Raw genomic sequence first — 26,562 nt, 5'->3', positions numbered from 1 at the left:
CTAAATTCTCTTCGATAATGTGGGATGATTTTTGTCTCTGTCAAAAATAGAAGGTGTATAAATAAAAAAAACTAAAGAAAAAAAAAACACTTCATATTCAAAAAAGAATTTTACCTCTTTGAAGGACTGCGATTATGGACGCTTCATATTATGTCTTCCGTTAACGTTGGGCTTCCTCTTCTTGTCAAATGTAACTTTCGGTTATCCGGGATTGTCCCGGACATCCGTAGAACTGATAATAATATGCGGAGTCATCATGAACCTATGACCCGGACGCTTAAAGTTCAGAAAAATGCTTACATGATGATGAAAATAGACGAGGGATAATTAATCAACATAAAGTGATCAAAAGACAATGTAAATAAACAATAAAGATAGAAAAATGTTTGATTACTACTTCCTGCATGGTTTGTGTATTTATAATATTGCTATCACATAGTACTGTATATGTGCTTTGTACTCTCTTTGGCAGTTCGTAGCACCATAGGTCAAGGCCACCTACCTCTGTCTCCTCCTCAGAGCCGTCACTTATTTCATATATTCTTTGTTTACTGCTTCAGGTGGGGTTACTTTGTTTTATTTTATTTTTCTTACAATTAATATGAACTCGCGTTCTTTTAGATAGGGATTTTTATGAATTTCCAATGAAGACTTGGAGGAAAATTTTTGGATCAATGAAAATTTAAAGTCAAATTAATTCGACTGGGTCAACTCCGTGAAGGTTCATGAAAATTTAAGACCCATCTTCACAAGAGGTTTTTCTTTATTATTGAATTCCCCAAATGCTCCCGAAGTTTGAGAGGGAAGTTCTGAATCGCTCTATTCCTTTAATAGCTTATGGAAAAATGTCTTTGCCCAGCGAATCTTTCTCGTTTGGGACATCATATTATGAATAAAAGAGAGCAATCGAAAGGAAAGTGTCTTAATTCATAGTACAATACCAAGGCAAACCGTTCATACTGCATATTGAAAGATTAGTGAAGATACACGAATGGTGTTCTTAATAGGCCAAATATGGAGCTTCTGTTGCTTTAGTTTGAGCAAATTGACGTCCTACTATTATAAGTAACAGTTAACTTTTCTAATTTGCACATCAGAAGAAATACTACTTATACTCTTTTCGATCTATTTTCCCTTGAACGTCTATATATCCAGTTTTCCCTTCGTTCAGAACCACAACAAATCTGATATCCCACAGATTATAATTTCATAAATTATACCTTGGTTTGAAATTTCGAAAATTATATATGAGCTTGTAAAATAGCGTCATTACAATTACCACTCTTCCAATTAGGTCACGTATCCTTCCCATGTTTATCCCTTATCATTTTTCATCCAGATTTATTATTATCATCAGTCCGACATGCGAAGTGTGTTAGAGTGCAGACAATTTTTGCTGAAGGTTGAAAAGGGGGGATTGTTTCAATGTATGCTTCACCCGAAAAGACCAATTGCCATTTCGTAATGATAGTGAAATTTTCTCTGAATGCCCCTCAGCAATTAATGTAAGCCCTAGCAACCTTCGGAAGGAAATCCGTATCGGGCAAGAACCAGTTTACACGCGCGCGCGCACACACTGTATTGGAAGTAGTGTTTACATCCGACAAATTTTTCGTAACTGGCTATGTTTGGCAGGTAAGGTATAACTAATGACAAAGCCACATCCACACTTGGCACTTTAATGAATACGTAAGACGCCTATATCAAGAAATAATGAAGTAATAAAATGGCTTCAGAAGACCTTGGAATGAAGGCAACCCATTAAGAATAAAAACAAATGTTGCTAAACTCTCGCTGGTGATCTGCCCCACCTTCAACAGAATTCAAGGATGTGTATTATGCACTTCAAAAGGAAATGCCGCCACTGTCTATTTTTACTTGGTTCCATTGTTTCAGTTTTCCCAGCATCAAAACCACATCCTGACCAGTGAGTTCAGCCCTTGTCTTTTATTTTGGTCCAGAGATCAAGGATAGTCCAGTGGTTCGATGAATCAAGTGTTCATCGAACAAGAGCCTGTTTACAGTTTACGATGTTTGTGACTTTCCTATTATTTTGGGCTTACAAAATAATAATGAAAAAACTTAAATGACCACAAAATTATATTCAAGTGAAAACTGAAATAATAAAATAAAAATAAACAGGAAATTTTGAATTTTTATTAACTTAGAAAGTTAAAACGTAAACTTATTTAATTTTAGATCGCAGATGAGTAACCAAAAATTCTACAAAAGAAAAATAAGATCTCGCTTTCATTTAATCGCTTCATATTAATATCAGGTTTTCAGTAGAAATCCAAGGGCGGATCCACCATAGGGAATCGAATCTGACCCGGGAAATAACAGCATATGAAAATTGTTCTGTTTATAGATAATTGAAAAACTTGACATGACAGAGCGTTCTTTTGGAATAATCTGAGGTAGAGTAATTATTACTTACTTCCCAGATCTGCCCTTGTATGATAACGACACACAGCTAATATTCTGCCGTTAGCACAGTCGTTACGAACGCTATCCTTCTTCAAAGTATAGGAACAGGTCTGGGTTCGAATTCCTTGAATACCGGAGAATTTTATGGGCTTTTTTCCACACCATCGTTGAGTTAATCAATGTTGTGGGAGTTATACTGCCCATCCCACAATCTCGAATTATTCACCAATTAAAAGAGACAAACCGACCACAGAAAAAATGCAATACCAAGAAGCCTCATATTCCTAATTGCTTTTGAGGCAAAAATAAACAAATTCCTCGGAGGTTAAACGTTGAATCACCCCACCTCAGATTATATATTTAAAATGTGATTAAATATTTTTGATTTTGTCATAAACGAGATGAAGACTTATCTACTAAAGTCTGGACCTCTATTAACAGTACTAAAATGAATAGAATGTCGTGTTTTTTTTTTATAAAGTCTTTTTCCTTTAAAAATACCTTATTTCTATAATATAGTGTTTGCTGTTAAATATCTATCTGTTTTTTACTGATGGAATATTTATATTGTGCGATGATTTTCTATTTGTTTTTAAGGTCTTGAGAAACGTGATGAAAAACATTCACGTAGCAGCTGAGTTCAGATATGGCTTGCCATCATGTTTTAATGTTATTACTGTTCGATGTCATCATCCGGGGTCGCGCTAATTGACATTTACTACAAATCTTCGGGAAAAGTTAAGGGAAACTCGTACAATTCATCATATTTTAGTACTTGGTCTGCCCTTTGGCTTACATTGCAGAGACTGGAAGATATATTACTGCGTGTAAGATCATATATATCTTTAGTATGTGCATAACGAGGAAACGTTAAGGTTAGTTACGAAGATAGCTTGTGACATATGTTGGTAAGGAAGTTTTAAGCAGACTTATTGAAATAAACGTGCCTTGCGTATCGAAATTAATAATCCAATGTCTGAAAGTTTTATTTTTATTTTGAAATTTGTATTTTGAAAAGTAATTGCTTCGACTTTTACACGAAATTTGACGTTTTGATGTCATTTTATACGGTGAAAACAACCTGATGACAGGATAGTCGCATGCTCAGTTGATCAGTCTTAAATGTATCATGGATGGTAAAATATACAGGGTATAACAACATCAGAAGAGGTGTCTCGAAGGCAAGTTCAAGATTGGGCTGTAGTTACAAAATCCAAAACACCGCTATCTGGTTAGCCAGACTCCATAGGAAGATATCAACCACGCAGACCTCTCTCTCTCTCTCTCGTTCTGAACAACTGCTTTAAGACAAACTGTAGTGGACGTCAGGTAAGAGGACTCCATGCAGGTTTATGGTTTGCGTCCTCTCTCACAAAAGAGCATGTCTAAATTGGCACAACACCCTCTACAGCCAAGACCAATCGATAAGTTTTTAGATGATCCGATAATTCAGATTCGAAAATTATTCTTGATGTTTCCCTTCTGTAGAGAATGTACAACACGCTTCCATCTTCTAATCTTCAGGAAAATAGACTGCTTTGTTTGTTGGATTTGGAGAGGCATTGATTAACTCCACACCCATCTATATCTTTTATGAAGATGCCTTTAACTGCCGAAACGTATAAGGACAAGATTCCTGAGCTCGATGTTGGTTCCACGAAGATCTTGTTACCGAAATGAAGATTGAGTTGTGGATGGATAAAATTCCATTAAGGATACGGAAAATAACCAGAAATGTACTATTCTCATGGAAAATTTAATACTCTTATTGTGAAATTTTCTCCCGAACCGACAAAAAAAAAAAAAAAATAAATAAATAAAAAAAGAAGTTACTTCAGCAAAGTAGCATCTTTTTTAATATCATATACAAAGTTAAACATCGAAAAATTGGCTGAAAATACTGGAATGCTCTCATTTCCAGCTTACCTAGTTACAAAGTGAGATTGAACTAAACTTGAAATAAAATTCAACATTTGGAAGTATATAAGCTTGGAAGTATATATAGTTTTGGAAATGTTCTCTTCTAAGTAAATTTCATTAAACCATTTTATCTGCAGTTGGCTGTTACTGATCATACTCATGATTATTTAGAAATGGTTGACGATGTTCAGTGTCAGATTTCTCAATTAATATTAAAAAAAGTATCAGTTTTTTGAACTTTATCATTACATTCAGGTTTCCACTTAATGCGAATGGTTGAACGCAACCTGTGTTAAAAAACCTTTATAAAAGTTGGCACCTCTGGCGTAATATTCATAGGAGGGGAAGGAATTGGATATTAAAGAATTATAACGGTTATATGATGATGGGTTGGCTATTCATCCTTAAACCTCTTGGAAATGGAGTACTTTTAAGTCCTGTTCTTCCACTGTCCTTCTGTGCTGTACGAATATATCAGTAATCCTCCCTTGATGACAGATCCTATCATAGTTTTGTCGATGGTATACATTACAAATTCAGTTTGTTTTTTTTTTTTTGAAAAATTAGACTTAAAATAGCCAAAACTTTCCGGATAATACTACTAGCTTCTTATATATCAATCTCAGTATTATTCTTCACCGGGAAGCAAATAAACTTAACTAACTATGAAACACTGAAATTCTAACGTTTCTCCCTAGAAAAATGCAACATGTGTGTAACGCTTAAGAGGCTTTTGTCTCGTAGGAACGGACTTCAGAGTGCAAAGAGATTGTAGAGAATGTTATGGTGTCAGAAGCGATTACTTTTGATAGTCAGTCGTCGTTAATGGCAGTCGGACTGTTCGCCGCTATGTCGCCGAGATTCTGGAACCCGTCGCTCTCCCCTATCTTACTGGGGTCATTGTCATTTGAAGGAGCCTTTATCCTAGATGCCGCCTGGGCTCCCGCCCATATGCATCTAGTTCTCAGCATTTGTCTCGTACTTATCCTTTATTTTGGTTAGTAATGTTATATACTTATAACATTGTTAGTCAAGTACAAAAAACAAATCTCTAAACAACAAAGACTAAGGTAGAACGACCATTTGGCCTCGCAGCGGGAACGGCGTCTCCATCCCCACCACGAGGACGTAGGTTTCCCTATCTAGCGATATCTCTTCGCCCAAAGGCGCTTTTAACATAATTGACAAATCTGTCAAACAAGTGACTTTGATTAAATGGTTCCACGGTGGAACTTCCACCAGTGTGGACCGGGAGAGAACAAGCGTCCCTCCCTCCAACCTCGCTCTAAGGTCAGTATAGTTGAGGCACTTCAGCACAATGTTAAGGCCTGTTTCTGGCTCTCCACAAAAGCATAAGTCTGAGGTTGCCAGCCCCAACTGGAGCTACCTCAATCGCATCTTCCTGGGGTGCCTGTTGTCCTGTTGAAAAATGACGCCGTCTAAACATGTACTGCAGGGATTTCCTCTGAGCGTCTTCGTGGTGTGGTGTGGTGTGGCTTGGCTTGGCTAGCCATGTCCGTGGATTTCTCCCCTATAGAGCACTTGGACGCCATTTACAGAGCTACCTTCGGCCAATACAGACTACGGATGTTCTGCGGGACCAGATGCAAGAGACTTGGTGGGAAGAACTGCAGGAGATTAAGCGACACCTGTGCGACTCATTGCAGAGACTCTTAGCTCAATGTATCAGCCTGAATTTACATCATATTCATCTGTCCATTGTAAGCATAGCATTGTTTTGTGTCATTAAACGGGTTCACACACATATTAGCGTCTGCAATTTTTATGCTGTGTTCCTTAACTCCTTGGCTCATTACTGTAAATACCCTCTGTGTATTCCCGTTCCTTCAGGCCGATGTTGTGCGGGCTAAAAAACACGGAATGACTCAAGGGGGAAACCCTACTTTCTCTGTCTGAGATCGACTACAGCCTCAATTGAAAAGGCCTTTAAAAATTCTTGCGTTATCGACGGGACTTTAAGAACTCAGACCTCTTCAAATGATGACAAGCGAAGAAAACACTATACTAAGGGACGTTCAATCTTTTTAGACTGGGGACCAAACCAGATAAAACGTAAAATGCTACAGGCTGTAAGAACAGTTCTTTACCATTAATTATGCATTTTTAGAAATAGAATTTTAATTTTTATCAAGGTTTATATTTACAATTTATTTTTTACATTTAATAATTAAATGCAATGGGTAAAGTTGTTCATTGTCTAGCCCCTGGGGTTCCCCCCATCTCCGCATTGTGTACGCTGTGTAATACAGAGCCCTTTGAAGGCCAGAGATTTTAAAAACGTTGTAAGTGTATGGTTATGTTGTTCCTCTGACCTTTTAGTCGTTGGGTACCTAGTGGGGCCCACACTTTGCCCCGAGGAGGCAGGTCAGGCATGGAGGGATCGCAGTAGAAGAGTACTCTGGCAGGCCCTGCTACCTATTTGCCAAAAAAAAAAAAAAAAAAAAAAAAAATTTTTTTTTCTTAAACGTTAGAAGTTCGGTTTAGTTTAGATGATGAGCCGAAATGGTCGCTATTTTAAATTTGAAGTTAAGTTTAAGTTGAGTATTACGCGGTGGGTTGAGCAAATTTGAGTGGTGGAGGAGACTGAAGGCTGGGGGACAATAGGGAAGGCATCCCCAAGGTATCAGTGGAGGCAGGCCCCACCAGAGGATGGAGGGGATGGCAGAGGGGAAGCAATGGATATTTCCAAAAGTTGATACGAAACTATATTTGACACACCATAGTTTTAAACTCGGGACGCCTAACAATTAGGGTTGCGCACTTGGTTGCAGGCTACATGTGGCCGGCGGGTTGACACCCTTTCACTATACTAGGTATACATAAATTATTAGAAATAAATACCGGCCCTTATAAGTCTCAGGAAAAGTATAGAAACAACTTATTATTTAACAAGTTTTTAGTTTCTTCACCTACGAGGTTTCCTAGAAAAGACGTGGTCTTCTATTAGCCTCGCAAAACCATTTAAAATTTTCAGAACTTTCAGGTGTAAGTAGATGTTACAAATTAAAATAGAAATGTGTTTTGCTGAAATAAATCCAGGAAGGGCGATGGAAAGTGATAATTAGCATTAATGTCCGAGTATTAAATTAAAGATAGCGAGTATTAAGATAAAGATATTAAATTAAATATTAAGATTGAATATTTCGGTTGAATGTAATAAAAGTTGGAAAAACACAGGATTTAGGAATGGACAGTTTTAGACGTTTGAATTAAAATAGCGGAAACATCAACACTGGAGCGTTTATGTTTCCAATAATATTGAAAATTGCCTCGTCAGACTACAAGATATAGCTTGAGGAAATTTTCATTACTCTTCGCATCTCCAGAAAGTTTAAACAAGTAAAAAAACAGAGACAGGCAGGACTAGGTAGAGGGTCCATTTGAGAACAGGCGTGGAAGGGTTGCTGAGGGCAAGGACAATAGGACCATGAAACGGGATTATGAAGCGTCTCTTTTGATCTAAGCCACCTTTAGAAAGTAAACAAGAAATTAGTGGACGTCCAGTGTTCGCGTCAAAATAAACGGCGTCAGGGTGGCTGATACATTGGCAAGTTGGCCATATTTAGCAGAGAAAGTGTGAAAACGAAAATGAGTGTTTTGGAGATGACCGGAAAACATGAAAGGACCATACTGCCGTGTGAAAAAAAATAAGAAATTTCTACAGAAGGGTGATTTGTGCGCTAGGGAGACAGCTGGGGCGAGTTGTTTTAGCAAATAGGAAGGAATGAAAAAATTAAACAGTATGGGATTGGTTGGAGTCCTTAGGGGGGGGGGAGGCGTTCCAAAGTTGAGGGAAAAGTAAAGTTCGGGGGAAGTAATTGAGAAAGTGTGTCTATTCTGTATCTGACTTCTCGGTGGTCAAGAAGAGAAAGTCGTGAGTTGCGGGTTGAAGTAGAAGTAGATTTTTTGGTGGTCAGAGTTCACATCTCATGGTAGCAAGATAAAAAAGAAAGAAAAAAAAAACGTGAGAGAAAGAAAGCCTGGTCCGGCATCGGAAGGCAGTGAAGGCGGTGGTTAAGTTTAAGGTAAATGTAAACATGCAAGAAAGAAAGCCTTGTCCGGCAGTGAATATGGTGGTGGTGGTTAAGTTTAAAGATGAGAGAGAGAGAGAGAGCCTGGTCTCGCATCGGAAGGCAGTGTGCCCAAGAAATGGAAGAAAGCCCGTCTGTCAAGAAGGAAGCCTGAACACAAGGAAATTGGAAGTAGCGGCCATTCTGGATCGTAAATCTGTTCCTGTTTTTTTCTTGAATCCTGAACTCAAGGACTCATAACCTAGCTCCCTAAGGAATTGAGTGATGTTCCTTTTAAATAAGGAACATTCCTGTTGTATTAGGCAAGTTAGTTACTAAGGTTGAGATAATTTGTTATGAATGTTAATGATTATGAAATAATGTAAGTAAGGGTGGTACAGGGGTAATAAAAAGAAAGTAATAGTATAAAGGAATTAGTAAAGAAATTATATTTATAGGTGTAGTACTCTAAGGATATGTTAACCTATATCATTAATTTAGGCCAGGTGCCAACACAAGATAACATACCAGATGAGGTGTAAAGACAAAGAAATTTCAATAGAGAAACCTCATTAGTAAAGAGGGATGACTAAGATGGTAACTGGAGAGTAACTAAGGTAAAATGAGTGATTTATAGTGAACATTATTGAGGTAAGAGGATACCAGTTGCAATACACTTCATGTGTTAAAGGCTAGAAACAAATAGCAATAAGAGCTGAAATGAGTTTACTGATGTAAGTGATAAACTCAAAAAAATAAATAAATAATAATTACAACTGATACAAACTGATGTTAATAATTTGTAAATTGAGAATAGTTGATGAGAGAGAGAGAGAGAGAGAGAGAGAGAGAGAGAGAGAGATAGTGTAGTGTACTGTAGTATAGTTCAAATATATGGAAATTGGTATGCATGTATGTAATTATTTGTTTTTTTATGTAAATGCTGTATATTATGTTCATAAATAAATGTGTCCTTAATGTTCTGCTAACACTCGCTTTACACGCCCTAGAATCTAGAATTTTCTGTGAATTGTAGTCAGATTTGCGAAATGTGGGGTGAGTTTAAGACTTCAGTAGGTGGAAGTGATTTGCGTTTTGTGGGCTGTTTGAGACGTCAGTAGGGCTCAAAATCGGAACAAATTCAAATTAAAAACAACGAAAATCAAATTAAATCAATGATAACAATTTTAATCCCCCCCCACACACAGAGGGAATAACGTGCTGGATCGCCATCCTGGATGATAAAGAGATTTCTTCTTTCAATTTTAGCAAAAGCAAACTCCTATAATGTTGATATACAACTGGAATAACACTTACATTGAAAAAGAAATAAGGTTCAACAATGCCCTCAGAAGAAATTCCGGCTCAAACAACAACACTGGAGCGTTTATGTTTCCAATAATCTTGAAAATTGCCTCGTCAGACTACAAGATATAGCTTGAGGAAATTTTCATTACTCTTCGCATCTCCAGAAAGTTTTTTTTTTGCAAATTCAATTCTCTCCTATCTGGATATTAAGTGCATATCGTAATAATTATGGAATAAATCTTGTCCTGAATCTTAAAATTCTTCTTACTTGAAGTTTGGAATATTTTTAGCTAACTTTGAGTATTCTTTTGAGTTTGCATACGATCCAGAGCTTGCTTAATATCTGTAGCATTCTCTTATGTTCCATGTGAACATGGTATTTCGTTTCTGGGAAGATTTGCAGCACTTCCTAATCCCCAAAAGCTTAATTACTTGATTGCCACTTCATCTTTAATAATCTCATACTGAATCGGGATTAGGTCTTTTTAAGATATATTAACGGTTTAATACGACTTCATAAATGTCCAAGTTTCAGAACTGTCTAGAGCAGTAGTTTTCAATGCGCGTTGCACGGAACCTTGGGGTTCTGAAAATTAACAAAATAAAATAAAAACCTACACGCACGCACCGCTCGCTAGATGGAGCTGCGATTGGTTTTTAATTTTCATTCATAATTTTGATTTTTAACCATAATATGTATTTAATTTACCCATAGTAGCAATTAAAAATTTTTCTTTTCTATTTCTAATTCCGAAAATTGCTTGGCGAATAGTTTCACCTTGTGACATTTATGATTGCAAATTTGTTTTCCAGTTACCCTTCTTTCATCTCCTGGAGGTAATCTGAAGTATAGTGTAATTTAAATGACTAATATTTGATTACGTAGAGTATTTTGAAATACAGCAATATCTATGGGTCGAAGTATATTGAAATATATTATTTTCAAACGAGATGATTTGATTTTATTTTGAAGAACACACACAGATGATCCATGACCTGCTTAATCATACATAAAAGTAATCAAAATGTTTTAAAAAAAAAAAATTAGCAAATTTAAATTACGGTTATTTGATCCAAGCTTTCAAGATCGAAGTACTTTATCGCGGCCCCTTTTTTTGTGTTTGTTCTTGTTTCCTGTTTCTACTCGCGTGATTGAAGTGAATTCGCTGATGAAGTTTTCATGTGAATTGCGACCATTGGAGGAGAAAGGGACAAGGACAGGCACGTGAAGAACGGCAACACCCACTTGTCAGAAATGTGTTCACCTTTAGTTCATTCTGTATTATTCGTTAAAACGACCAATTAACACTTGCAAGAGGTCAGGCTGATCATTTATTGGTCAGCGTCACGAAGCAGAATCTATAAAATCTACCGACACTAGACGAGATGAAAATAACTCCCAATCATTCTCACTTCGTCAAGGAACAAGAGGAGCATTAGTTAAGAAGTCGACAAATAAACTGTCCGGACGTCTGCACTCCATCGTAACTAGCCCGCTACTAGAACTTCCGTACGACGACTTTTACTTAAACCAGACCGGTTTCTACGCTCTCTCTCTCTCTCTCTCCAGATCACAGCTGACTGCAGTCTTTAAAGGAAGGCCACTTCGCCGGTTCTGCCAGCACCCATTCTTTTTCTTGAGTTTCCTCCGGCATTAGCTCATCACCTGCTACCGCTTACCCAACATGGCTGATGTTGAGGAGGATGATAGGATACCGCCACCCAAGGCGATTCTCATGTATTTAGTCAGGTAATTTTTCATTTGATCATAAATGTGTAAATGAGCAAGTAAAGGCAACGCTTAGAATGTGGGAGTAGGTAGAAAATGGCCAAAATGATTGGGAATAGCTTTTGTGTGTCGCTGGATGCGTAGAAAGTTTCATTGCCTATATCCTTTCAGGCTACTTAGTCCTGCTGGTATCCCTGTGACTCCCTTCACTAAAATCGTTACAGTACAAATAATAGCATACCTTTATATTTTTATAAAGGTATGCTATTGTAGCATGCCCTTGAGCTGGCGCATTTTTCGTCTTTTTTGGATACCACACTGTGCGATTGAATTTTAAGAAAAAATATTACAATGGGATGGTGTATACCTGTGCCTAGCAAAACAGTTTTGATTTAGATGTGAAATATGAAGTCTTAATTAGTACTAGATCTAAAATGTAGCAGTCTGTGGCAGGGCTGACAGCAGATGACTAATGTTATCAAAGGTAAGACCCTTTCAGCAAGAGTGGGCATATCGTCTAGAATATAATATAGGTCTCTTTTAACTGGGGCTCTCTATGAGTCAAGAAATAGTCCATTAAAGGAACGGAAATCAAAAATCTATCTTAAGTCATCACAAAATCAGTTCAGAACTTTACTGGGTTTCGGCCATTTTGCATGTATTAGTAATTTTTAACATATGAAATAGAATATACCTGTTTTGCAAAATTATTTGTTTATTTTGAGTTGTAATTATCAGTAAGTTTGTTAGTTTTTATTGGTAATTTTTGATTAGGCTGTACAAAATTGTCTTAAGTTCTTTGAGCAAAGTTTCCCTTCGGTTTTCTATTCCGATAAGTCGAATGTGTTTTGAATATTTAATTTGGAATTTTAATTTACCCATGATTGCAGTTAAGGAATAAAATGGTAAAAATTTGCTTTAAAACCCAAAATCAGATATCCTGTTAGAGATCGCATTGTATTATAATAGGACGGACATTTTTTTTTTTTTTTTTTACTTGGCGCTTATTTGAAGTATTTTTTCAGTATTATTTTTTCAGTATGATAACATTTGTGAAAAATGTTACGATTAGAATCCTTATTGGTTGCAATTCCACCTCGCGATTGCTTTGATAAGCATTGGAATACAAAGTTCCCTTTCGATCAACTGCAAATATCAAAGTCCTCTCAGTTCCAGTGAGTGTGAAGACAGTAATCGAAAGTAATTCCGGGGATTTTGCTTGTCAAACAAACGCTTCAGGCACTCGTACTTGCAGGGAAGTTGTCGTCAGCGAATCAAGTTCCCCTCAGCCGAATACACCAAAACTGCATACAGGTACTGCACTTTGGAGTTTCGATGTACGATCTTTTTTATTTATTTATTTTTTTTGTCTGTCTAAGTCGACTTCTTTTCTTGCACATCAGATAATGTTACACCTGCAGTTTCAGAACCAGATGTGTAGACTCGATTGACTCTGAACAACTTTGTATCCTTTATTTACGCCATACGATTTGAAAGAATTTGAAATGTAAAAAAGGAATTTTAAAGTTCACTGACTTTGAAGTTTGTGATTCTGATAAATTTAATATCCTTGCGTTTATTGTAGTCCTCGTGGTTTTTTTAAGATACTCCAAAATTCCGTAGGAAAAATTTTAAAAGATTCAGGAAAGAAGGAGGTTTGCATTTAAAATTGATGTCTAATGAGGATGATCCGGATAGGAGAGTTTAATGTGCAGAAGATTCTTCAGATTTTCGAAAATAATGAAAATTTGACATCTTGTAGTCTGAGGCAATTTTCCTGATCAGCGAGTGTGACTGTGTTTATTGGACCAATGAGTAGCCTAGCATTGAATTTGAAAGGAATTTAACTCTCTCTCTGAGAAGACTGTTGGACCCTTTTTCATCCAGGATTGTATTTCTGGACATTATTCCCTTGGAGTTAAGAAATTCCCAAATTAAAACAAACTCACCAAAGATCGCGCGTCTTTGTCGCTCACGTCACCAGATTTATTTATTTATTTATTATTTTTTTTTCTATGGGATTATTAAAATATCACGTCCATTCCAGGAAATTATTGACGTGATTCGTTTAGCTGATGTCTGGTACTTATGTGTATTACCGTAACAACTGGTATGGGGCGTTGCCTAATGTGCAAAAAAGTTTGTTGCGGTTATAGCCTTATCAGTGTCAGTCCTGTTTAACATGGAGAAGAGAAATTGTTGCGGTTTTGTAATTAAGTTGGAGAAGTTTCTAAAAGGCTTGGAGTCGGAGCTGTTAAAAAAAAAGAAAAAACTGTACAGTAGTTGCTTTTCGCTCTGGTAAAAAATCTCAAAGTGATAAAGGTTGTTCGAACACTAATCATGAGTAGCTGCGAATAAACACCAATTAATAGAATAATTACTTTTTGAAAACAGGTATAAAAATATAAAATCGTTTGAAGTTTGAAACGCAAGCTGTTCTCATTGTTCGGTACAGTGGAAATAAAGTGAACTATAAGGGTTGTTCAAAAAGTAGTGGCAATTCAAAGCTGATTGAAAGGAAAAAATATTTATTTACAAGTGTTTGACGGTAAAATTCATGGGAGCGATCTGTTGCTCTTAGTATGTCTGGTTCCACCTAGTGGAACAAATCAGTCACCAAAAACTCATGGTTGAAGAATGGGCTCTCAAAAGCTTCATATTTCCACAAACGCATAACATTTTGCATCTTATGCAAGACGAGTGGCGTTGTATCCAGGAGATCGTGGAGTACAAAAGGTGATGCTGATCACTGCTGGTAGCTGTACGCAGTAACCAGCGCCACTTTGACATTCCGTACTTGTTTATTATTTATTTATTATTATTATTATTTTTTTGATGAAGAGACTTGGGTAGCGCCGATGATGAGCGAACTCTGACTATGATGAGCCCATGTGCCATTCAATCCAATTATTATGCATTTAAAAAAAAAAACTCCACATGAGCAGTAGATAGTTAGCGCTCCGCTCTGCAACAAAGCCAAGCTGCTCATGGTATCAGCACCCTCCACTCCACTTGCACATTTTAAGCTCCAGCTGTATAGGAGATCAGAGACTACTTTGATGAAATGCACAGTCAAGTATTTGTAAATGAAGGTTTTGTTTTTGGTGTTAATACTGCTTTTTGGACGTCTCTCTACACCAGAATATTAATTACAGTATCTGTCATTAGTTCGTAAACTTTGCCTTGCCATGAATACAATTTAGAAATATCCTTTCCTTTTAATGGTAACAAGAGAAATCCATCACTTTTAAATCCTCCTCGCATATTCTGAAAATTGAAGTGACCCACTTCAGTTTTAATCTTTCTGTTATGGTTGTTTTTGATACGTAACTGTATGCTTCTATACTTATGTCACTTCGCCGGATAAGGATTATATAGTGGAATTAATCTATTTTGCCCTAAATGGAAGTAGATGCCCTTGAACAGCAAACTGTTAATCCTAGGAAATGCTAGCTAGTCTCTCTCTCTCTCTCTCTCTCTCTCTCTCTCTCTCTCTCTCTCTCTCTCTCTCTCTCTCTCTCTGCGTGTGTGTGTGTGTGTGTGTGTGTGTGTGTGAACTGAGTACCACGATTCTTTTTTTGAATAAAATTACAATACTATCAGAAAGTATTTGAAATGAATTTACTGTCAGTTATAGCAAATTAATATTTGGCCATCACTGTATATAGCCAAAGTTCTTTTGAAAAACATTTCTAAAGATTGAAGAAATTATTTAAAATTTTTTTTATGTTATTTTCAAATTGGTCAAATAATAAAAATTCAAGGCATCGCTACAAAAAAAAATATATATATATATTTCCTTAATGAATTTTCCTCTCTGTGTATAGCTTTTTTATGTTTACCTATCTTCATTCGGAGGAATTCAAGGATCCTACGAGATCAACGTCCTAGATATTGTACTTTCTGTGAGGAGGTAACCAGACAAGGCTCTTATACAAGGTTGAGAGCTGTGGCAATCGATGTGACCTTACCTTGGTGGTTAATGGCCTATGGATAGGAGATGTACTGTACTATAGATCGCTGGTGGCGACCTTGAAGAATCCTAAAGGATGGTTTTAAAAATGCGTGCCTCTCTCTCTCTTTATTCGGTTCTTTTATGGAAATCGCAATTGAAATCAACTCACGTGATCCCCAATAACACACTTACTCTACTATATGGTTTTTTCATGTGATGGAGACGGGTGAATGTGGCCTTGGAACATCTTACGGACTGATGAGGCTCCTTTCTGGCTATAAGATGTACGTGTGTGCTAAATAACAAAGCAATTAAGGATATGAGGCGTCAGCATTTAACAAATACCACATTGTTAAATGTGGCTCGTCATTTAAACTCTCAAGACTGTAATCGTCGATCGTCGTGACTTCCAGTTGTGAGGATTACTCAGGGACAGGATTTATAGAAACTATATTCAGTTTGGCTGACTTAAAGGAAAGCATCACAAGACATGTTAATATTTCCTGTAACAAGCTTTGGGGAACAGTTGACTAGTTCTTCCAAAACATTCATAATATAGATGGCTGTTATATCAAGCATTTGTGTCTTCACAAACTGTAGCTTCCTTGTACTGAACTGTAACTGGATCAAATAAATAAATGTAAATGCACATTTTCATTATCGGATGTGTGGTTGAATGCAGTGCCAAACGCACCCTTGTGCCTCTCTTGTAACTCTTTTGTGCCTTTTGTTTCCGCATTGTCTAGACAAGCAGTTCATAATTCATCTTTGGACAATTCATGTTTTCCTCCTACAGGTTGCCAAAATGACGCACTTCAATTATTACCACCTTTATATTGTATTACCGTTTATGGATATAAAAGGTTTATTATATCCATAAACCTTTATGGATATAATAAACCTTTTATATCCATAAAAACACGAAAACTGACCGGATTCCCTGGTCAGTTTTCGTGTTTTTTTGGACAAAAACCCCGACTTTTCACGTATAACAAACTTTGCTATGCTCTCTCTTAAGACCGACTAACTCAGCCGCGAGGGAAACGTCGATAAAAGTTACTTGCTTCACTCACGGGACTCGAACCTGGCCTTTTTCCATCCGATTTCGGGAGGACTTTAGTCTATCACGCCGATGTTCATCCACTAACAGTGAAGTCGGTAACTACAGACCAGTAACTGACTTCATTAGTAGGGAAAGTCTTAGAGGCAATGATTAAGAGAGCAGTCCAGGGAAATTTAAAAATAAATAGCATTATGAAAGGCACAATATGATTTTATTAAGGGAAAATCATGTTTAACTAATTTGGGAACAATTTCGACATAGTTTATTTGGATTTTAGCAAGGCATTTGACTCAGTCTCTCGTGAGAACCCTCTTGGGTAGCACAATTGGTAGAATCGCCGTCCTCTCCACACCTGGTGGAAAAGACCCGAGTTCGTGCTTCATCGATGACGTGAGGAATTTTTATGGGCCTTTTTTCACAAATGTGACTGAGTTAGTCTGTCTCAGACGAGGATGACATGGCCTTTTCTCCCAAAAACTCAGGGTTTCTTCCTGCAAACAGAAAATTGACCACAGAACACACAATTTACAGACAGTATATACGGAGAAATATGGCTTTAGTCGCTGATGCTCGTAAAACCCTATTAGAACTAGTACTAGAATCCTCGTGAGAGGTTACTGTACAAGTTAGAACATGTTGGAATTACTGCAAAGATTCTAAGATGGCTTGCAGATTTGCTGCAGTGCAGAAGATATTCCTTAGTGGATATTCCTCAGATTGGTGTAACGTCAGAAGTGGAATTCCCAAGAATCGGTTCTTGGACTACTGTTGTTTCCAATTTTCATAAATGACATCAACGAAGGAATAAAGACGACGTAAAGATTGGGAGTCACAAGTCATCCTGAAGGTGTGCTAAGCAGTACTCCTTCAGGATGACTTTAACTGTCTTCAAAAATGGTCAGAAAAGTGGTGGTAGCTATGTTTTAATGCAGCAAAATGCAATGAAAAACTTTGGGAATATCAACCCCAAAATAACTTATAACCTTGGTGGGGTTCAATTAAAAACAGTAGAGGAAGAGAAGGCTATATCTGGGAGCAGTGTAGAGAGGCGGCCAGGAAAACTCAGTGACCTATCGATGATTTATCGGACAATATCCTGTACAGATAGGAGGTTCCCAATATTGTATGAGGCAATTGTAAGACCGCATTTGGAATACGGTGTCCAAGTATGGAGACGTCATATAAAAAAGACATTAACCTTTTTGAAAGGATCAGAAGACGGGCAACTCGCCTTGTGAGATTGGAATATGGGCGACTGTATGAGGAAAGATTCCGATTATGTGGGCTACAGAGCCTGGCAATCAGGCACCTTAGAGGGGACCTGATTGAGGTTTATAAGGCTCTGAGAGGATTAATAAAATGAATGAACTCAGAATTTTCAATATTATAAAGAATCACAGAACCAGGGACCATTATTTGAAATTTCAGGGGAGGAGGTTTAGACTAGATTATAGGAATTTTCATTTATCCAGCGGATCATTGATTGCTGAAACATGTTGCTTCTGCAGATAGTTGAGGCTGATAGTTCGAAGAAATTCAAAGATCAGCTGGATAGTTACCTACATGAGAGGAGAAATGCATAATTGTATTTTATCTACTTTTTGGCCGGTGCAGCAAAAGCCTGTGGCTTCCTTGCACTACTTGGTTATACTAATACTGTACTACATACACTAGCCAAAAATACAGAAAACACAGTAAGACATGCAAAAGAGGTCCTCTTCTCTGATCAACCAATAGCAGACTTCCGATTGTACTCAACACCAAAAGTTGGACATCGCTGGCTTACGTAAAATAGAGGAGATATACATTTTCATTTCCGTAGTTGACCAAACTGTCCTAGACATTACAAATAGTTTTTCTTGTTCACAAAGTGTTAATGCCCGAATTAATGAGTATCGTAAAATGCGTACTTCCTGCTCCTTGACAAGAGTCTGGTGGCGCACGAAACCCTTGTAATAAGGCTGTAGAAATCGCACGTCTCTTTCAGTGGTGACTCACCAAGAACACGGTGGTTGGGACACTCGCGTTCTGACATCCGCAGGCCCTTTTTTATTAAACAGGTGCCTCTGTAAGGTGATTGTTATTTTGTTACGTGTGTTGCTTTCGTAATCAGTTTAAAATAAAATATAAAACGAAATCCTTCCTTTCGTTTGAATGGTTACGTCTTCCAAATGAGCATTGGTGGACTATCATCAGAAGCGCATTATTTATCGTCTCAAATAAATTTATAATAATTTGAGTAGCATATAATTAATTTTAATGTCTTTTAGCCAGAACTCCAAGGAAGTATGAGAAATGGTAGTAGTTTAGCCAGGTTACCCTGTAATGATAGTTTTCATTGTGATTATCGGCCCTATTGCTACTGATTATGCATTGGTCACGCAATACTTCTTCGAAGCTTGATTTTCAGGCTAATTATCTCTACTACAGTACAATGCATAATGAGTAGCCTCAGTAGTCCCAATTAAACTTAGAGAAACAAGCTCCCGTGAATATAGAGTAGCCGGAAATCTGGAGTGAGTCAAAGTGTAGCTGAAGGGAAAAAGGTTTCTTTTATTCATTCATTTTCACCATTAATGAAAATATCCACATGATATGTACGCCCTCGTGGGTAGCACAGTTTGTTGGATCGCCGTCCTCCCTGAACCCACATTTTTGGTGGAAAAGACTTCAGTTCGAGTCCCGTCGATGATGGAGGGAATTCGGTCTCAGGCGAGGGTGGCATGGTTTTTTTTCTCCCGGAAACTCGAGTTTTTCGTCCAACAAACAGAAAATCGACCTCAGAACACACACAGTTTTCAGATAATGTACATGGAGCAATATGGCCTTAGTTGCTGATGCTCCTAAAACCCTATTACAACAACAACAACAACATTGATACATACACCAGTTTCATCGGATAACATAGATTGAAAGACGGATAAGGAAAAGCAAGGAGCGAAACTGAAAACTAGACCAAATTGTCCTATTGAATAAATTTTATCTTTATCGGATCAGATTATATCTGATTTCATCATTGCTGAAATGAATCCATTTCTCAATACGATTGTAGAGTGGGGAAACGTTTTCCCCTCCCTGTAACTCGTAGGGAGTGCCATACTGCCTATACCTTTTTCAAGAACGAAAAGCAGGAATTTAAAGCAAATTGTGACTTTGACATTATGAATAGAAGATTCAGTGTGCATCAAATGACTGAAAATTCATTTGAAACAAAGAAAGACCAATTTCCAACCGAAGTAGGTGGCGGGACTTTAACAACCTTGGATTTGGTAGTCGTGTGCCTATATGTAAGCCATTGCTTTCTGTAAAAAAAATCGAAAGATTAGACTGGAATGGTGTGCTGCCAAGACTGGACTGTGAAACAGTAGAGAAGATCATGTGGTCTAACGAGTCTCGGTTTACACTTTTTTCACCAATTGTAAGGTGAAAGTGTGGCGTGAACATCATGAAGCCATGCATCCAGATTTCTTGTCCACCGCTCAAGCGGCTGGAGTAGTATCATGGTATGGGTATGTCCTTTTAGTGCTGACTGGACCGCTCATACCATTAGAAACTCACCATGTTACGTCCAATTAAAATATTTTGTCGTATTGGAACAACTTTACCCTAAATATTTCCAGATTTATGCAGCTAATTTTAAATGCATAATGTTTTAATATTTTCATAATTTTCTTCAAAACTTCCGAAAATATTTCGCAACCCCTTCCGGATTTTAATGCACGTCATTGGATTGATCAACCACTGAATGGATGATACGGTGGTATCAGTGTAGACTATTGCATACCGTTTTTGGTGTAAAATTATCTCTAAATGTATACATATATCCCAGAATATCTTTTGTCATTCAGACGTTAGCAGATGTTATCAATTTGTTCGTATTAATTTCTGTCGATATTTCGTTTCATACAGAAGTACTGATATTGTCTGTTTTATCTTCGACTTTCATCACACTACTGGGTTCAAAGTCAATACAAGCTTTCATCAGTTTTTACGCCCAATGAGATCTATGTTTAACCTTCTGTAGGAATGTTTGCATTTCACACATATCAAAGTCTCAGTCGTGTTTGTGTGTAGAACGCTGCCGCAGCCATCCCTATGTTTGTGGTGTTGTGTTACCGTAATTTCACGAAATCGTTCTGGGTCACGTCTTTGTTAGCGGATAGAGTACCGTGCTTCGCTCTTCGGCGGGGGTTTAGTCTTTTTAACTCCTCGAAAAATCCCTCTACCAAAAAAGAATTACCCAGAACTGGCGGGCTTGTGCTTCGGATTCCGTTTCACTGGCGGTAAGTAACTTAATTTTTCTTCTATTGTGCATCTTTCTTTCCCTCCACTGCTCTTTCTTCCTATCACTCATTCGGTCTGTGTGGCAGCATGGTATAATCACCGTCCTCCCCCACATCAGGTGGAAAAATGCCCGTGTTTGAATCTCGTCAATGACGCGAGGAATATTTATGCTTTTTTTCACACAGTGGTTGAATTTCAGCGTGGATAGCAATCCCCCCCCCCCCTGGGTTTTTCGTTCAGCAAAAGAACAAATTGACCAGAGAGCACTCGCAATTTGCGGACATATTACACATAGGCAGAGGAGTTAGTTCTTGGTACCAATATGACAGTTTATCACTCATTTTTTCTTTCTGTTAGGTTAGACTGTATTTGTATTGGCAATTCAGTACAAACACAATTAGGACTATATGCTACAAACCTTGTGGATTAATTCAAGACTGGAGGGACTCTTCAAGGCTTTTGGGTGGAATTTTTTTGTTTTATTAGCGTGGCCCCCACTGGTAGGTGGAAGAAATCCATTTCGTAGAGACGGAATACATTTAAACAAAGGTGGTTCAAGGATATTTGCCTATACCTTTCAGGAGAACTTAATGGTTCAGGTAAACTATTAGTTGGGGAAACAGGGGTGAGGTACGCAGTTATCGGACGAATTGGGACAAAATAACGCATTCACTTATCTTGAGAGTTTTTGTTTGTGGAAGCTGTCATTGGCAAGGTGTGCTGAGGTTAGTGATTTCAGACGAATGGAAATTTAATGCTAGGGAAACAAGCTTAAAGTAATTTCAGCTGGTGCATCAGAGTAGTAAAATATTCAAGGGCACTTAACTATGTCTACATTAACATCAGGAGTGTGTCAATAAAATTAGTGAATTCGAACTCTGGTTAGGACAACTAGAGTTAACAGAAACTTGATGTCACCAGAAATAGGTAATGATCAGTTTCACTGTGGCATATGGAATGTATTTAGAAAGGATTGGGAAAGATAGAAGGGATAATGGGCTCATGCTTCTTATCAAAAGAAGGTTGGTTAGTTGTTTAGGGTTTTAGACGCATCGACAACTTAGACTATATTGCGTGTGTTCTGTGGTCTGTTTGCTGGACGAAAAACCCGAATTTCCATTCGAAAAAAAACCATGCTGACCTGAGATCGGCTATCCCAGCCACGTTACGAGAAAGAACCATAAAAATTCCTCCCGACATTGACGGGATTCGAACTCGGGTCTTTTCTACCTGATGTGGGGAGTACGGTAATTATACCAACTGTGATAGGCCCCCTCCTCCTATCCAGGGGGAGGCCTATCAAAAGAAGCCTCAGCACGACAAAAGCTGTCGCACAGAAGATACATATGCTAATATAAAAATCTGGCTCGTGTAAGTTGGTTGGAAAGAAAGATATGAGAGCGGAGGTACGCCACAGACTAGAGGATTGTGAACAGACGTGAATCTGTACATTCAGATGGGATGGGCGTGTAAGTGTGAATGCTTTATCATGGGTGATTTCAATTTGCCCTTTATTGACTGGATCAAGTGGAAGGAAAACCGAATATGAGGAACAAAATTTTTAAATAAACTGATTGATCATTTAATAATAAAAGAGACCTACGTGCTCCGGATTCATAATGCGTGATTGATCATTTGTATTAACATGCTAGTATCTTTTCTAGATGTAAGAATACTTTTAGACCTGATCATCACCTACGAAAGAGATGACACCAAAGGGTTGACAGTACAGAAATAATTAGCACTGAGTAATCACGGAGTCCTAAGTTGGACGATGGAAAGAGAGGACGCAGAAAGCCTTGGCCTAACAGAGCAAATAATGGGTTCAAGAAGTTTTCACGTGTGTGAATGCAAAGAAGAAAAGAACAAATCCGGTAAAATCACTGTGTAATTGAGGATTTAAATTACGCATGGGTTCCAGCTGCGTAATTGAAGTTTCCAATCAGCTGGGCTATCTAAGACTGGAAAGTGTCAGATAACCCAGATGATGTTGCAGATAAATTTAACAGGTACTTTGCGTTTGTTGATCTTTACGACTGGGAGGTCTGTGAGTCGGGGCCACAAATCCCAAATACAGGGGAAGAGATTTAGACTGAATTGCAGGTTTTTTTGGTTTTTTTAAACCCAAGTTGCTGATTACAGTAATAAGATTTGCTTCTATGGATGGTTGATACTGTTATCTTGGGGAAATTCAAAGGTTATTTGGATAGTTATCTACGTGAAAAGGAAGTGACGTAGGTAATTTATTTTATATATTTATCTTTTATACAACAAAAGCTTCAAACTTCCTTGCAGCTTCTGAAATTTGGTCCTCTGCTCCTGCCTCCTACCCAAACAAGTATCTCGGTTTGGAATATTGGTTTCTAAGATGGATGAACAGGATGGTGGGCAACCCTCTTACTATTTCCGAATCCATCCTCCAAACAAATCTAGACACTACTTCTTGGAGATATCTGATGACTGCAAGAAATGAGGAACAAAATGAGGAATGCAGAATGTGGCACGGCTTATAACGGGGCCAATAGATGCCCAACTGTATCATCATTAATCTGTGGACCGAAGAAGGCGAAAAGAGATCACCTTGACTCTTACCTCCTTCTGTGGCTAACTCTGACAAATCTTAATTCTCTGAAGGACATATTTCCTGCCAATAGCCTTTGAGATCTTCAATAAATTAGACATCCATCCAGGTAAATTCTACGAAGATAAACTCTACAAAAAGAAAATTCTAGAAAACTTATCAGGTGATGAATCTGCGATGGACACTTGCACCTGACCAATGAATGCCTTTCTACAAATAATTTTGTTTGTTTAACTTCAGACTCTATAATTTTCAAACTTTGTATATTATTTAAAATTTTTATATAAAAGTAAAATTCTATGTAAATATCCCGGGTCGAGCCCGCATGTACTTTACTTGTAATCCATTGTACATGTGTTACCTCATACCTCAGCCTGTAAATAGCACAGCCACTTGGCACATAGTCGTTCCGGGATGGTCCTAGCTTTTGTGGATAAATAAACTGATGATAATTATACGAATATCCCTCTTGACGATAGTGTTGAGGTCTAGGTTCGAGTCCTACCATAGACCGGAGGAATTTTTTTTTTTTAGGATTTTTCCTCTCGCGAGTTATTCCGGGTTTTCAGTCTGCAAAATATGCAATTCGGCACATGGACATACAGACATAATGGCGCAGAAGTTTCTCTAGTTGTATTGTACATTCTGCCTAGTGGTAATTAAACCATCCTCCTTAAATATTTGTTTTTTTGATTTCATTGAGATACTTCGTGTTCCTAGCTTTTCTTTTCATATATTTTCAACTTTTCTTTGTTACAGGATGGGAAGTTTTACTTCTGCTCCAAAGATTATGAACGAAGACGTTGCAGACAGTGACCTCGACCTAGAAGATAGCATGCCAAGAGAAGAGCTTTTACATCGTTGTAAGGATGAGCTTATTAATTTGCCACCCAGTATTCATCGAACTTTCTATCGCGTTAACAGTTCTGTCCCTGCAGATCACAGAGAGGAACGGATAAGAGTCATGCAGTGGAATATACTCTCCCAAGGTTGGTGGAATTAAAATAACACAACACTAAAGTAAACAGAAATTTATCTGTGCTCCTATTCTCCACACATCTCCTACTTTGATTAAATCTTTATAATTTAATTTTAACTTGTCATCTGTAGGGCTTTGATTTAAAACAAAATGCACTCATATTTTATCGCGTGAATAGAGGTCAGAACTTAGAAAATGGGCCTCTCTCATTGTAATACACCCATTTCTTTGTTGTCTGGTTCCTTCTGGGGCGCACTAATCTGATTATTCAGTTCAAGGCTGTTGGTTGTGACTTCGGTGTCTGGATACTAGTTAATAAAGGGGTAGGTGGAAATCTTGGCTTTGTTGGTGCATATTAATTAATTTTTCCAGTGGAGCAACCTGCTGAGAAATGGTACTGAAGGAATGAATTGCAAATTCAGATAGTTGTAAAAAATTTTTTTTTTGAACAGTCAGTGTAAGTTATTATTAAAACCGGAAAAACTAAATCGTACATCGAGATACCGAAGGCACTCGGGACATTTGTGCGATATGTGATCAGTCGTTGTCTTGATGGAGTGTGTAAATAGAAGTAAAATCTGATGTGTAAAACGTAAAATGGGTCTGTCCAAGTACTTTCGGTAATGACTAGTAGCGTACAGCTGGTGTAATTGGTTACTCGCACTGCTGGTGGAACGCCCCTTAGACTAACGTGTCTCCGAATGCAAATGCTGCTGTCAGTATCTCCCAAATATAACCGAGACTTGCCACTGAACACAATACGATGCCATTCATTACGCCAATTCGAACTGTTACGTTAAGGTTCCACCTCTTGATGGATGTTAATGGATCTGTATCCGGTAACCATTTCAGAGATTCATCCATTACCCCATTCGTATGATGGCTTTCGAATCTGGCCAAAAGACTGGTACCTTGAGGCAGCTAGTACTCTGTACTCCTTAAGAGTGAAACCACAATTTCCCGTGCAGTACTTAAGTAATAATAGCATGCGACTCGAAAGGGAGTTGCTATTTATGTGTATTGGAACACCGAGACAAATCTTTTTGACAGCACTACAAGTTTTCGAGATCGATATCTTGGAGGAACATTGTCACGTGACACTGTTTACTGCTTCTTCGAAAAACAAATTCTTGTTTAAAACTGGATTCTTAGTAGCACTCAATACGCTGCTGGATTGAATTCTTAGAAGAATTTGATTCTGAGCTCTATGTACCAAAGGCTCCATTTTGTTTGGCGGTATTCATTTCCTGCTCCTTTATATCCATTTTTGGGCATCTTAATAGCTTATTCAACATATTTCACTCAATCATTTGTGTGATCATCGCAATTTACTCTCTGAAATCATTGAAACTAAAATTATCTTGTTTTCACGTGGCGTATCATCTTTGTTTCTCCTTCGTCTAAGCATACTGCTTGTTCAGCAATGCCCGTTTCACACTGGAAGAAATGCTCTGACCATGCCATTCCACTTAAAAAGGAATTTCCCCTTGCCACTACCATATTTAATTTAATCAAGATGTTTACATTTTACAAGCCATGTAATTTGTTTTCTGTATAGTAAGCCAGTAATTTCTTCTAACTAGATATGGACGTGTTCGTGGTAGAGGAAAACTCGTCCATTACCTTGATTTATTCTAATATTTCGCTTCAGGTTACTGCCAAACAAAATCATGCTCGCTTGGGCAGTCCTGATTTCTCTCGTGCATTATATCATGTTGACTTTCGTCCTAAACTACCATGCGAGATTTCACAAGATGTCTTATGCTTTGTGGAAATCAAGATTAGTATGAGTGTGACATAATCCGACAGTAGCATGCTATATTGTATGAAAAGACTAAATTCTTTGTGGCCCTCCTCTTGCTTGTGACGTAAGTAGGACATTGCCTCAGAAACCCGTTTTAAATAACGGGTGACTCATGGGTTTCTGATATTTTATGGAACATTCTTGCCAGTATCGTTCGCTACCTCAACATTAACCACTTTGAAACTACTGATTCTGAACACCTTTTACGGTTAAGTGTGTTGTTTTATAAAATGATTCGGTCGGTATTTCTCAAAAGGTGTCATGATCACAGTTGTACATATGCGCGTCGAAAAAAGGCAAGAAAAAAAGGAAACGAGAGAGAAAAGAAAACGAAAAGGGAAATGAAGAAAGAGAAAAAAAGACAAAGGGGGGAAAGCATGAAAGAAAGAAAGAAGCAAAAAGAGAAAGAAAAGATAAAAGAGGGGAGAGAAAGAAGGAAAGAAAATAGAGGGGGACGGAAAGAAAAGAGAGGAAGGAACAA

At 37.7% G+C, this 26,562-nt stretch overlaps 1 protein-coding gene across 3 annotated transcripts in view; it reads left to right on the top strand.

The window, feature by feature from the left end:
• Positions 1-26,562, top strand: part of LOC150090612 (nocturnin-like) — a 134,303-nt gene that overhangs the window by 98,823 nt on the left and 8,918 nt on the right. The window contains exons 1-2 of one of the 3 annotated variants that reach the window (XM_090371735.1): positions 10,993-11,436; positions 24,058-24,287. In XM_090371735.1, the coding sequence (XP_090227861.1) occupies positions 11,372-11,436; positions 24,058-24,287 (295 nt within the window). In that variant the 5' untranslated portion in view covers positions 10,993-11,371. Of the gene's footprint in view, positions 1-10,992; positions 11,437-11,878; positions 11,900-24,057; positions 24,288-26,562 lie in introns of those variants that run through there. The other 2 variants (XM_090371749.1, XM_090371742.1) reach the window with 2 other exon arrangements.

Source organism: Mastigoproctus giganteus, chromosome 1 (assembly GCF_048544385.1).
Source record: "Mastigoproctus giganteus isolate SK-2022 chromosome 1, ASM4854438v1, whole genome shotgun sequence".
Taxonomy (NCBI): domain Eukaryota; kingdom Metazoa; phylum Arthropoda; class Arachnida; order Uropygi; family Thelyphonidae; genus Mastigoproctus; species Mastigoproctus giganteus.
Note: the sequence above shows the minus strand (reverse complement) of the source record. Positions and strands in the feature narration are given on the sequence as shown.